At 36.6% G+C, this 14,705-nt stretch overlaps 1 protein-coding gene across 1 annotated transcript; it reads left to right on the top strand.

Moving 5' to 3' along the window:
• The first annotated feature begins 2,936 nt into the window (after positions 1-2,936).
• On the top strand, positions 2,937-13,141 carry TTC14 (tetratricopeptide repeat domain 14). Its single transcript, XM_043594837.1, has 12 exons — positions 2,937-3,305; positions 3,806-3,930; positions 4,040-4,239; positions 5,389-5,473; positions 5,640-5,769; positions 6,045-6,200; positions 6,601-6,672; positions 7,072-7,191; positions 7,295-7,417; positions 9,633-9,750; positions 10,679-10,788; positions 11,621-13,141. The coding sequence occupies exons 1-12, from the start codon at positions 3,145-3,147 to the stop codon at positions 12,531-12,533; spliced, it is 2,313 nt and encodes a 770-aa protein (XP_043450772.1). The 5' UTR covers positions 2,937-3,144; the 3' UTR covers positions 12,534-13,141.
• The last annotated feature ends 1,564 nt before the right edge of the window (positions 13,142-14,705 follow it).

Raw genomic sequence — 14,705 nt, 5'->3', positions numbered from 1 at the left:
TGAGGCTTTTTGAAGTTGTTTACATCAGAGCCAAGAACTACAAAGAACCTGTCTACAGATTTCTTATATGGTCACAGATTATTTGTATAGTCCTTCCCATATTGTAATAAGCAAGTTTCTCAGGTCCAGATAGACTTCATCTTTTGCACACTGTGTCACTAGCAGCTCTGCATGTTATTTTGGGAAACTTGGGGGATCCAAGAAAAGCTACTTTGAGATATGCTGCTTTTGCCCTTGCTCTATATGGCTACCTTGCTCTGGCTAAGTTTTTATGTCCTTTACTAAAAAAAAAAAAAAAAAAAAAAAAATTAGGCGTTTAATCTCTGTGTGTGTGTGTGTGTGTGTGTGTATTCTCACACAGAGGAAACGGGTCTCTTCTCACCAATCTACAGCCTACCTGTAATGATGTATATAACTAAAATGTCCATAACTAAAATAACCCTACCTACCTCAATTTCACACTTGCTGTCTCCAGAACACACCTTGCTTTTTCACATCTCTACTTCTTTAACTATATTACTCCTTCCCACCCCTCCTGGAATGCACTTGCCTCCTCCTCTCCTTCTTACCCCCATCAACTCCCACTACCTCAACCCCCAAGAAAAATAAGGGATCTAAGCAGACACCTAGTAGATGTCCATAACAATAGTACTTACTGTGTGTCACATTTCTTCTTATGTCTAATCTTCTATTGGATTGTGCATCACTCAAGAATCAGGAGTATTTTTCATCTTTACATTTCCAGGGCCTAGAGAGTATGTGTTAAGAGATGTACATATGTGTTTATTTAAAATGGAATTTTATATCACAATAAAAATAGGCCCAGGATCTAGACACCAAAGATCTGAATGTCTTGAATCCTTTCCCTCTTTTCCTTCCCATATAGTCACATGATGATTCATACTGTTTAATCTGGAAAACTTACTGAAAAGGATTTTTAAAAGATCGTTTTAAAGGTCAAACCAGTAAACAAAAATATTCAAGAAGTGAAAAATAAAGTGTTTTCTTTCTATGTCCATCTTGAGAAATCCTGCATGTGGGACTAGCTTCTCCAAGATGAAAAGCAACTAATCCCCTCACTTCCTCTCCTCACTTCCTCCAGTCCTATGTCAAAGATTCAATGCTCAGTGGCCTCAAAAGTCAAAGGATATATCTATCCCAGCAGAAAATTCATTCCAATACATTAGTAACTGTAACAGGCTTACTCCCATACTGTGATTGTAGTACTTGAGAAGTGAAGAACAAGATTGTCTCTGTCACATAACTACTGTGACTACTTCCATGTAAGGCCAGCCCTAACCAAAGATAAGACCCAGCCTAAGTTTTGATTACACCTGCTTGAAGTTTTTTTTTTCTTTCCCATCATTACTGCGTATACAGCAAGCACTTGATAAATTCCACTCTTGATGAACACTGTTTACCCTCTAAAAGCAGCTACTTACTCCTGTTTTCATGGTTATACCACAGCAATTCTAGCTGTTCAAGACATGGGGTGGTTGGAGTTTACTCTAGTGTTAAAATCAGGAAAAACAGTAGACAGATCCCATAGTGATGAAGACATGTGCTACTCAAGAATGCCTTCACAAAGTGGCCTTCTCAGACTAAGTGCCGCTGCCTGGCATCTGGTTCTCAGACACTGGGCTTCTCAGCCCCTCTGGAGATAATTAGATCCTCAATAACAGATCAACTCTAACTAAAATCATGTATTTACCAGAATGTCTATACAGTTCATTTTTAGTGGTTGGCTTTCAGTGATAATTCCTCTTTCCTAGTAACATTCTCTAGAGTTATAGCTTAACACAAGTCGGTCTGTACCATTGATCAAACTTTCCTGATGTGCCCATAGTGGCTTAAAATTTATTATCTTTTAAACTTGCATTCGTCTTTGTTGCATCTTCTCAAGTCTCAGTAAACTATTTGCCTGGATTTTTCACAAAATAGTGTGGAGTCATACACTATATTCTGGGCTGGGTTTTCTATCCAAGTGGTGAGACAGTGAAAACACATAGCTGGAGAGGAGGTGGAATAACTGCTACCATTTATTTTTGTTCAAGAGGACTATACTAAACTATACATACTTAAGTGGAACAGATTTTAATATATTGAAATAAAGTCATATTATCTCAAAATCAGAGTAAGTTATGTCTTCTATATGATAAAAACACTCTTCAGCAATTGTGTCTGTGAAGATGTATTAAGACCTCAGTTTGAATCCTAACTCTAACCTTTTAACAGGTGGGTGGCATTGAGCAATTTGTTGAGACTCTTGGGACTGTGTCCTCAATCTCTAAGGAGAGAGTATGATGAGTTAAAGCGGTTAGTAGCTCAAGTCATTAACTAAGGTGGTGGGGGGGAGCCTAAATCACAATTATATTTGAAAATCACTTGAATTACCCACAAAAACAATATATTGACTTAAATACACAGCACTACAAAGTAAATCTAGTGGGCACTAAATCTTTAGACACCACTTAAATAAAGAAATAAAATAGAATCCATGTATGCACATGTCTACAGCCATTTTAAGCTAACTCTAAAATCATCAGGGTGAATGGAGTATGGATGGACAACACAATTCCAGTGCTTAATAGATGCTAGTATCCTTCCTTTCTTCTGACCTTAGACTACCAGAAAATCTCCCAGAGCAGTCACTCTAATGTGGTTGTGAGACACAGAGAATGACTTATCCTGCGAGCACTCGGAAGGAAGAAACTTTGTAACTCGTATGGGGTTCTCACCCTGGCAATGGCACTTAGAAGCGTCTCACTAAATAAGAGGATGATTTAGAGCCGGGGCCATTTCAACGTAATAACATCACAGAAATTTTGAAAAACTTTCTCACAGAGCACTACCTCGGAGCCGTAGGCAGCCCTTAGCTCAGGAAATGCTTAACCCAGTGCTTCCGGCTTCCGTAGTCTCGCTCCATTTCGCGAGACCGAGGCTGAGCTCCTCCGCGCCGCCGCTTGGGGCGGTCCCGGAACACTTCCGGCAGACAACTGTGTGTCTGTGATGTGGCCTTCCGGCAGTTTCCAGGTTGTTTCCTCAGTCTCGGGGGCCACCAAGCTGAAGTAGTGAGCACCGAACGGGGTGGGGGCGGGGGGCACCTAGCAGCCCACCTGTTACTGGGTCCAACAATCTCTGGCCATGGACCGGGACCTTCTTCGGCAGTCATTGAATTACCACGGGCCGTCATTGCTCTCCCTTCTCCGTAGCGAACAGCAAGACAACCCGCACTTCCGGAGCCTCCTGGGGTCCGCAGCCGAGCCCGCCCGGGGCCCGCCGCCCCAGCAGCAGTTACAGGGCAGGTAATGGTACGGCGCCGCCTCTGTAAGACGGGGGAGGGGACGCAGGTCAGGGCCCCACTACCGCCGCCGGGTGGCTGAGTCCTGGAGGAGCGGAGCAGCGGCCGCGAACACGTGAGGATTGCCCCGCAGGTGCCGAGGGCTGAATGGCGGAGGGTCCGCGCTGCGGGGGTGAGGGAAAGGCGGGAAGAGGACTGAACTTTTTCTTCCGTGCTGGCTAGCGGAGGCACGGAGTCTTTATCCAAAATCCCTTGGGCTTTCTTCTGCAGCCCACCCCCCCCCCCCCGCCCCGGGCTGCGGGGGCTACTTTTTAACTTTCCCCGCCCTCCACCTACTGGCTGGCGAATGAGGGAGTCTCTGATTAAAACTTTTTCTCGCAGGATGTGCGGCCCAGAGCTTAGGATGGATCTGCTTGGGCAATGAAAGCCAAGAGCATAAGCTTGGCCTTGCTAAAAAAGGTTTTACCCATAATCCAGTTTTCATAAGTTTTGTTTCCTTTTAAGAAAAGAGAAGAGAGTTGACAACATTGAAATACAAAAATTCATTTCCAAAAAAGCAGATTTGCTTTTTGCACTTTCCTGGAAATCAGATGCACCTGCAACTTCTGAAGTCAATGAAGACAATGAAGGTGAGTTTTCTTAAAATATTTTGATTGCGGTTTGGGTTATTTTAATGGCAATTGAGATGAAGCAAAACACAAAGCAGTTGTAATTTTGCCAATTTTTTTTTTTTTTCAGATGGTTATGCAATCATGCCACCTTTAGAGCAGTTCATGGAGATACCTAGTATGGACCGGAGAGAGCTGTTTTTCCGAGATATTGAGCGTGGTGATATAGTGATTGGAAGAATTAGTTCCATTCGGGAATTTGGGTTTTTCATGGTGTTGATTTGTTTAGGCAGTGGCATCATAAGAGATATATCCCACTTAGAAATCACAGTAAGTTATTTTTCAGTTATTTGACTGCTTCTGTTTTTGATAAGAGTCATCTCAATGCGAAAATTATGTTTTTGCATCCAGTTATGCTGAAGTGTACCCTGCTGCCGTAGTTTCGAGAAATAAATATTGGAGAAAAATAAAATACTTTCTTTTTGAAAGAACGGTGATATAGTTACTTGTGTAGTTTCCTCCTCCATTTCTGGTTTTGAAGGTTTATTTGGTCCCTTTGGTTGGCAGGGGTAGGGTCCTACAGATATCAGTGGATGTGGTGAGATTCATTGGTGTTCCAGGCTTATTTCTCCTAGCTGAACATGTTCTTAATTATTTAGTATTTGGCATTAGATACTTACGTGTGGATAATTTAGAAACAAATTTCTTTTTAAAAAATTTTTTTTCAATGTTTTTTATTTATTTTTGGGACAGAGAGAGACAGAGCATGAACGGGGGAGGGGCAGAGAGAGAGGGAGACACAGAATCGGAAACAGGCTCCAGGCTCCGAGCCATCAGCCCAGAGCCCGACGCGGGGCTCGAACTCACAGACCACGAGATCGTGACCTGGCTGAAGTCGGACGCTTAACCGACTGCGCCACCCAGGCACCCCATCAAATTTCTTATTTATATAGTTACAGTAGTTAAATGTAAATGGTTTGTGCATTATAATAAGATCCTTTGCCCAAGATGAATTGTCTTGAATTTGAAATAATGTGTCAATTTAAAAGGTTTGATATTTGCCGTCTGTCAAGGTAGATGATAGAGGAAGAAAAGCAGAAGGCATCACAGACTGGATGATAGGCATAAACTTTGGAGAATTTGCACTTAGTTTTCACTGGAATTCTCCTACTTTCTGAACAGTTTTAGTTTTGTTTTTAACAAGCACAAAATATCTATGTGTTTCATAATCCATACTTACATTTGGTTCCTAGAACTGATTGCAGATTTTGTGAGATTTTAGTCTTTGAACTGAACCAGAGAACTTGTACTATGCGCACAGAAGTTGCTTATAATTAAAATCCTTAAATTTAGATTTTAGAGTGTTTTTTTAATGTTTGTGTCAACTATTAGCTCATTGTACTGAACAACTAGGATAAAAGATGATATTTCTCACCAAAGAATGGAATGTCTGGTATTTTAAAATACTTCTCATTGCAGGCTCTTTGTCCATTAAGAGATGTACCTTCTCACAGTAACCATGGGGATCCTTTATCATATTACCAAACTGGTGACATTATTCGAGGTGATCAGTTTCATCATATTAATAAAAAAGTAACAGTTGTCAGATTTTTATATTAATTTTGAAAATCTGTCTAATGAGAGTAGTGTTTGGAAAAATATATGTGTTTTTATGTTAGCTTGCATTTTCTTTTTAATCAGCTTAGTTGTGTTTTTTTTTTTTTTTTAAGCTGGAATCAAAGATATTGACAGATACCATGAAAAGCTTGCAGTGTCTCTATATAGTTCATCTCTTCCACCACATCTGTCTGGTATCAAATTAGGTGTAATTAGTTCTGAAGAGCTTCCTTTGTACTACAGGTAAGTTATCCATGTTATTTCAACAAATTAATTGCAAAAGTTGCTTGATTAAAAATACCAAATTGTGTCCAACTTGTGACAACAAAGTAGAAAATTAATCTCTTATTTCAAAATATGCTCATTTTATTTTTATAACCCTTAAGTAAAAGAAACCAAAATAATATTACTGTACCTTTGTGTACAAAAATGATATGAGTTTTATTTAATAGAAGTGGAACATGCTAATTATTTTAGTCATTTTTATATTTTTGTTGTATGTGTTTTTTTTTTTTAAGGAAAAGTGTTGAACTAAATAGCAATTCTTTGGAATCCTATGAAAATGTCATGCAGAGTTCCTTGGGATTTGCTAATCCAGGAGTGGTTGAATTCCTTCTAGGAAAACTAGGAATAGATGAATCTAATCCACCATCTTTAATGCGAGGCTTACAAAGGTATAGTAAATTAGTTATTATTCTTTGAAGTGGTGAAGTAAATGGTGCTGAGATCAAAAGCTATATAACTGAGGGACATATTTGACTATTCTAAGCCTAGCAGCTGCAATATGCTAAAAAGCGAGTGAACTAGATGATCCTATCTCCTGGAATGGAATCTGTTGTGATGATAGGTGTAGAGAACGATGCAGAAAGTTTATAAGAATTTTGGGTTAAAAATACTGTTTGAAAATAATAGTCATTCCTGAGAGTTTAAGAATATTCTTTTGTATGTGGAATACAGATTTCTTGCCTGTGATTTACTTTTTCAGAGTTGAATTTTTATCTGTTAGAGTGAAGGATTGTTACCAAAAAAAAAAAAAAAAAAACATATAGTTTGACTTTCATTTTCTTTGAACAGCAAAAATTTCTCTGAAGATGATTTTGCTTCTGCATTGAGAAAGAAACAGTCTGCATCTTGGGCTTTAAAATGGTATGAAAACTTTATCTTTCAACAATTACATTATCTAGTCTAAAGGTTAGGATAAGGCAGGCATTCTTAAGTCCTAAGACCAAATTTGTTTATAAATGAATTAAAATGATGTGTTTTTGACATTAGCTTTTTTATAGGTGCGAATGGTGCTGTTAGCTTAACAGACTTAAGTTTTAACCAACATTTTCCATGTTTTCAAAAGGAATTAGTATATTGATAATACGGATTCATAGATATTTGTTATAAAGTTATTGAAAGGCAAAATACTCTCTATGTATATTGAGAGTATTGCAGACTAAATATTAGCCAAATTAGATTTGTTTTAAAAGTTTATCAATGCTAACGTTATGTTTGGATATTCTGAGAAATGCATGTGATGGTTTACAAATGTCTTTTTAGTGTGAAGATTGGAGTTGATTATTTTAAGGTTGGACGCCACGTAGATGCTATGAATGAATATAATAAGGCTCTGGAAATAGACAAACAAAATGTGGAAGCTTTGGTGGCTCGTGGAGCATTGTAAGTGGATCATGGCTTTTAAGGAATATTTATAAGGTAAATGAATATAAGATTTACTAATAGTTCAGAAGATAAATTCCTCTAATTTATTTCACATCTCTAGATATGCAACAAAAGGAAGTCTGAACAAAGCAATAGAAGATTTTGAGCTTGCATTGGAAAACTGTCCAACTCATAGGAATGCAAGAAAATACCTCTGTCAGACACTTGTTGAAAGAGGAGGGCAGTAAGTGTCAAATTTTTTTTAATATTAAGTAGAGATCTAATACTCAAGCAGCTACTATAAAATCTTAAACTTAATGTAAGGAAGTAGCATCTTTAACTCACTTAATTCAGAACACTCTTAATTTCAATTTTGGTTGAAAATGTTTTTTAAATATAGTCCTTTTTAAGCCTTTTAGTTTTTTTCCCTTATTACTGAGGTTATAATAGGAGGTTGGAGATATTTTAGTGTCTTGAGTTCATTGTTCCGAATATCTATTCTCCTTATATAGAAATATAAATGTGAAGGTCCAAAAATAAGGGAAGTACTCTTTTCTTGGACATGCACACAAGAGGGTTTTTTTTTTAATAGGAATTGGATTTTTAATTTATTTCATCATTCCAGTGGTATAATGCCAGAAGTATGAATTGAGAATTCTGTAGTTAGTTGTGAATAATATTTTGCCATTATATTCAGCTTATTGCTCTGCTCTGTGCAGTAAAATCCACAAACTCAGATTAAATGGAAGAGCAAATCATTAAGAACAAACCCTATAACTTAAGTTACTATCTTGAGATGCTGGCATACTACTTTGCATAGTTGTATCATAAATATTGAATGACTAACAGGCTAGTCTAATTTACAAAATGTGAAGAAATGTAATATTCCAATATAAATATTTTTGGTTATAGCCTACTTTAACAACTAAAAACCAATTTGTTATTAGTAGCATCTTTTTGCAACTAATTTTTTTAAATAGAATTATCACTTTTCTGTTTCATGAATTTGTTTCATTAATCCAGTTTGTATGATCATTCCATAATTCTAAATTAAAGAGATTTGCAATATTTGTTTTCAACTCAAGAACTTCTTTTTGTACCGAAGTGACTGAAGCACCTTTTTACTTTCTCATTAGGTAGACAGCTACTTAAATAAGGTTATCTTATTACCCACATGTTGGTGTTTAGCTGAGTGGATGGCAACATCATCTATATGTTATCCAAGCCAAAAATGTTGATAGCCTTAAACTGGTCCCTTACTGCCCATATCCAGTGATACAGAAGTGATCCCATTGAAGCCATTGGGTTTTGGGTTTTGTTCTGTTTCACAGTAATTACTTTTTCCTACTTTTGAAAAACTGAAAGTACTTTGCAAATCCTTTCTGCTTTGTATCCACCCTTTCTAATTCTGATTTTTCATAGTGTAGACATGACTGTAATCTAATACTTCTTTCTGAAGGCTACTTGTAATGTACATGTATAATATTCTGGGAAAATTTTTCATAAACTATTGGAAAAGCCAACTTATGTAATTTTTTTTTAAATATTTATTTTGAGAAAGAGAGAAGCAGAGAAAGAATCCCAAGCAGCCCCTATGCTGTCAGCACACAGAGCCTGATGTGGGGCTTGATCCCAAGAACCTCAAGATCATGTCCTGAGCCAAAATCAAGAGTCAGACTCTTAACCAACTGAGCCACCCAGGTGCACCCAACCTATATAATTCTATGCTAAAGCTCAAGATTATACTAAATTTATTGAAGACATTGGCTGATAATGTGTTTTCATGTATCAGACTAAAATCCCAATGCTGGACCTACATTTGTCTTTAGTTACCAGTAATGGAGTCCTGTTTTTCTGTAATACAGTATCATTAACTGTAGTCACCAGGGTGTACATTACATCCCCAGGACTTATTTATGTTTTAATTGGAAGATGGTACATTTTTACCACCTTCACCCATTTCACCAACGCCACCCTCCCCAACCCCGCATAACCACCAATCTGTTCTCCATATATGAGTTGACTTTTTTTTTGGTTTATGTGGTCTTTTTACCAAAGAAATAGTAAAAAGTACCTGATTTAAGTACTGCTTAGTTTGGGGGCGCCTGGGTGGCGCAGTCAGTTAAGCGTCCGACTTCAGCCGGGTCACGATCTTGCGGTCTGTGAGTTCGAGCCCCGCGTCGGGCTCTGGGCTGATGGCTCGGAGCCTGGAGCCTGTTTCCAATTCTGTGTCTCCCTCTCTCTCTGCCCCTCCCCCGTTCATGCTCTGTCTCTCTCTGTCCCAAAAATAAAATAAAAACGTTGAAAAAAAAAAATTAAAAAAAAAAAAAAAGTACTGCTTAGTTTGGAAAATGATTTGCTAAAAAATTTTTCTTTAAGTTCTGTCATAAATCTCTGACCTGTATAAATGAGGAATTTTTTGTTTTTGCAGAAAGCTAAACCTTTTGTTTCAAATTTAGGTTAGAAGAAGAAGAAAAGTTTTTAAATGCTGAAAGTTACTATAAGAAAGCTTTGGCTTTGGATGAGACTTTTAAAGATGCAGAGGATGCTTTGCAGAAGCTTCATAAATATATGCAGGTGATTCTTTATTTCCTCTTAGAAATTTAGTGATATTTGAAATTAATGCCAAAACTTAACTTTCTTCTCGGGAAAACTATTCTAGATTACTTAGTAAGACGTTATAAAAAATTTCTTTTTAGATACAGCTTTTCCTAATTGGGTTTGACATTGCTTCATAGTACTTAAAAGTAAAAATAGCCCTATGAGAAAATTCCTACTGCCTATGTGTGGTATGTAGTTTTGGGAATTGTCCTTGTAGTGAGCTTTCCTGATGGTTACAAATTCAGTGTTGTTGTAATTGAGTTACTTATAAAAACCTCTTTGAGAAATATTTTAAACTGCCTTTTCCTGTAATACTGATGATAATGTTTTCTCATGCATTTTCTTCTGAATTGGACCATTGCTGCTGTGTCTGTGACATCTGGTGCTGCTCATCCCCATCCTCAAACTGGAAAATGATTTCTTATGTAATCATGCATCCAACTGGGCTGTGCTATTTTTTAAATGGTTTGTATTTGAACATGGTGATTCCCCCCACAATTCACCTTAATGGAATTTATTTGAATTTTATTTATAAAATTTGTGTCCTGTCTAAATTTTTCAATTTTTTAAAAAATATTTTTTCATGTATTTTATTATATATTTTATTTTTTCCCTTTCTTGCACTCTGGGTCATGGGTACCAATGCGATGGCTTCCCCTTTTTTCATGGAATACCAACTGCAATATGGTCCTCAATGTTACTCTGGCTCTTCCAATGATTAATGCCAAACACCTGTATGATTAATTTTTATATTAAAAATATTTCTTTAATGCTGGATATATGGTGATTTGGGTATACCCCATTTGATTTCTGGCTTGGGGGGGGGTGGTCTTTTGAAAACTGGGTTTTATGTATTCTGCTATTTTTAACGTGTGGTTTTTTTCCGATATCTGGGTTCTAAAAGAAATCTTTGGAATTAAGAGAAAAACAAGCTGAAAAGGAAGAAAAGCAGAAAACAAAGAAAATAGAAACAAGTGCAGAAAAGTTGCGTAAGCTCTTAAAAGAGGAGAAAAGGTAAACTATAACATTCAGTATTTTTTAACTTAAAGCAACTACTGAGTTGAACCAAAGTGCCATATGGAAGTAATGTAAGTAAAAAAAAAAAAGTGTTGAGTTATAATCAGTGATACTTTGTAAGTATGTATACCACTAGTTTTTCTGTAAAAAGAAATTAAGCAAAGTGGAATCTGAAGGTAGAATTCTGCAAACAAACAATAAATAAAATATATGTTATTTTAATTACCTGTATTTTAGAGAGAAATGTTTTAGAACTACAGCAGTGGTTCTCAACTGGGGGCAGCTTTAACTCCGCCCCCTCCCCCCGGAGACATATTTTGGTTATCATAACTGGAAGTGGTACTAGCATATAATGGCTAGAAGTCAAGGATGCTGCTGAACATCCTACAGTGATGTGGTAGCATACCCCCCCCACCATCATCCTACCTCCCCAACAAAGAATTATTCAGGTGTTGAAAATGTCAATAGTGTTGAGGTGGAGAAACCACATATATTACAGCTAGCTGGATATAAGACTTCAGTTCTATCCTTTGTGTGTTCAGATGGGCTTAAGTTTTTTAGATAATGTTGGAAATGTAACTGTCTTCAGAAATGATGGATTTACTTTCAGTGACAACTGTCTACCCAGTATTTTTTCCCAAAAGTCATGCCTCCTGGTAAAATTGGACCTTGTAGTAACTAAGATTATTATAGTAATTGCTTATCTAAGCCACAGATTTTAGGAAACCTTTAAGGAGAACAATAGAACTTTAAAATAGAACCAAAATCTTTATGAATAATTAAGAAACATTTTTGTAATTAACATCTGATGGTTAACTGTATTTTTTAGGCTAAAGAAGAAAAGAAGAAAATCAACTTCTTCCTCTTCAAGTGTTTCTTCTGCTGATGAATCTGGTTCTTCTTCATCATCTTCTTCCTCTTCTGGTCACAAAAGGCATAAGAAACATAGGAGGAACCGTTCAGAGTCTTCTCGAAGTTCCAAAAGGCATTTAGCTAATAAGGCATCCTCAAGTCAGATAGATCAGAATAGGAAAGATGAGTTCTTCCCAGTTCCAACCAATACTTTAGCATCTTTTCTTAACCAAAAACAAGAAGTGGAAAAACTACTGGAAAAGCAGGATAGGTTACCATATCAAAAGAAACAGGTAAAAGAGAAAGATAGATGCCCTGTCTCTTCATCTTCAGTTGAAATTCCGGATGATTTTGGAGGTAGGTCTGAAGATCCAAGAGATTTTTATTCTCAGGCAAGTAGTAGCAAAGCAGAAAAACCATATAAATCAGAAAAACATTTCTCCAGTAGAAGAGATTCCTCAGATTCCTTTTATAGGAATTCAGAGGACAAGGTGAAAATTTATGGTTACAGAAGATTTGAAAAGGATACAGAGGGAAGAAAAGAACACTATAGAAGGTGGGAGCCAGGTTCCATGAGGCATTCCACTTCACCAGCCAGCTCAGACTACTCTTATAAAGCGGTTGAAAAATATAAAAAATATACTTATTCTGGATCACGTGATTTTGGTAGACATGAACAAAGATACCAGTTAAATAAAAATCAAGGAGAATATGAAATAGAGGATACTTACGAGGAGGACATTAAAACAGAGGCTCCAGAAACAGATGGACTAAATAGCAAAGAGCAGTCAGAAAGTGGAGTTAAAAAAAATTTACCTCAAAATTTACTCAATATATTTAATCAGATAGCTGCATTTGAAAAAGAAAAAGGAAATAAGCCAAAAAATTAATATGCCAAGGGAATCAGCACTCTTACACAAAAGGCTGTTAATGAAAGTTTTGGGTCTTTTATTTAAGTCCAGTGCAGAAATCTCCACTCCAAAAGCTATTTTATTTGTAGAGATTGCAGAAAGCAAATGCTTTTCAGCTATTCTCAAAATATATTTGTTTCAGTTGTGGGTGTCCTCACAGCTTGATTTTTAGGCTTTTCATGTATATGTTTCTGTACAGTATTTCTTACTGTGATGATTTAAACTTCACCTAAAGATAATTCTCATAGTATTGCTTCTTCACTGTATTAAAGTATATGAGAATTCCTTGGGTCCACCTTATCCTGCTGTTTGAGAGAAAATTAAATTTATTCATTGAACACTTGGATTGTTTTCTTCAAAAATTATTTAACGGTCGTTTCTGTTAAATTCTTTTCCCTCAGCTTTTGAAAGAGATCTACAGTATTTGTTCTTTAGGTGCCATTTTTTATTGATCATTTGAGTAACAATTTTTTGTAGAACTCCTAAGATTATATTGCAGATTATCTTCTGTCTTGCCTAAATGACCTCTGAAGCTTGACTTAATATGGTTTGTGTACCAGCTTAGGAATAAAGCCATGAAAACTGAATAGGGGCTGATTTTGCTTATTTCTCTCTTTTTTTTTTTAAACCTTGTTAACAGTATAGCCCTAAGAAATTTCTTAACTTTAAATATTGGCAAGACCCTTAGAGTCTATGTTCCAAGCAAGAATAGATCAGAATAAAAAGAATCCTTTTAGCAAAAACAGCAGTGGCAAGAGAAGCACACTGTAAATCTTTTCTCCTAAGGGAAAGAAAATTCAGAAACTGTCCTAGTACTGCATATGTGCCGCTGGGAAGGCACTGGGCATGTTTTTAATTAACCTAGAACTGGCCTGCATTTCTTCTTTTCTTAATATCTCTCTCCTAATGCTTCCCTTGATGCCTCCTTTCGTAGGTCTGAGTAAATGAGTAGGCCGACAAAGTCTGGTTTTACTCAGAATAAATTCTAGCAACTAGAGCTGAAGAAGTGACCTGGATCTAAAGATCCTCCCAAATTTGAAAACAGATTTGGAGATAGAGATAGGAGTCATTGTTGTTGATTTATAATGGTCTTTAGAATCTTTCCAATTTCAGATTCTAGACGCTGTAAATGACAACAGACCTTTAATGCTATCACTCTAAGTCACTCTTACTAGGTATGTACTATTTGTGGCTTTCAGACTTCAGCACTGGGGGCCTAATGAAAAAGCTACAGTTGTTTTGCAATGGAATAGAGAAAAACTGGTCAAAAATCATGGTTGATAGCAGTAGAAAGGTTACTCATGCGTTCATCTTTGTACAAGAAACTCATCTTAAAAGAGTCTGGTTCTTTCTGTGTACCTCCTTTATCATCCTTACATATCTACATAGTGGTTTTTGTAAAGCATGAAAATTATCTCTTAACATAGTCTTTGACCTTTAGGAATTGCTAGTACATCTTTAGTATTTTACTTAAACCATTTTATTTACTTGTCAAGAATTGCTAGTGATTATCTTTAGCTGTTTTTCTCATTATGTCTGTAGTTGCACACCCAGTCTGTGTCTTGACTTAATAAGTAAATAAATTTCTAACACAATATATGGAAGTTAACTCCAGATTTGGAGTTAATGGGGTTGATCCCTGTGTCACCATTTAGCATTATTAAACACATGAGGCTGGAACTGTTACTTTATTTAGGAGTTAAATGTAGGTTTGTATGCCGACCCAGAACCTAACCATCCCACAAATACTGTGCTAGCCTTTGGGTGGTGACTCAACAGGTAGAAGTTACTGTGCAGTTTGTGTCAGGCCCTGTACATTTTGCATATATTTGACTATTTTAATAAACGTGATGTAGGTAACTGTTACTGTCTCAGTATTACAAATAAGGAAAAAAGTAGAAGTAACTTCTCCAAGATCACAGAGCTAGTAAGACAATCCCTGCCTCCTTAGAAGATAGTGTTTAATATTGAAATGCAAGTTGTAAGTAATTTACAAAGTAATTTAGGGCAGAGAATAAGAACTAGTGAACACACAAAGTGACCATAAAATTAATCCGTTTTTAGGTCTCCTGAATCTCACGCATTTACAACCATGTTTTACAAAAAAATTATTCATTGGACTTGGCTATCCCGTTTCCTGGCTATTTCTAA

Source organism: Prionailurus bengalensis, chromosome C2, assembly GCF_016509475.1.
Source record: "Prionailurus bengalensis isolate Pbe53 chromosome C2, Fcat_Pben_1.1_paternal_pri, whole genome shotgun sequence".
Taxonomy (NCBI): Eukaryota; Metazoa; Chordata; class Mammalia; order Carnivora; family Felidae; genus Prionailurus; species Prionailurus bengalensis.
The sequence above is the reverse complement of the archived record's forward strand: the minus strand, read 5'-3'. Positions and strand labels throughout refer to the sequence as shown.

Bases quoted from the DNA above. Each gene is read 5' to 3' on its own strand.
- TTC14 (XM_043594837.1), top strand. From the start codon at position 3,145: ATGGACCGGGACCTTCTTCGGCAGTCATTGAATTACCACGGGCCGTCA. The intron at 5,474-5,639 runs GTGATCAGTTTC...TTTTTTTTTAAG, and splicing joins AACTGGTGACATTATTCGAG to CTGGAATCAAAGATATTGAC. The intron at 6,201-6,600 runs GTATAGTAAATT...TTCTTTGAACAG, and splicing joins TTAATGCGAGGCTTACAAAG to CAAAAATTTCTCTGAAGATG.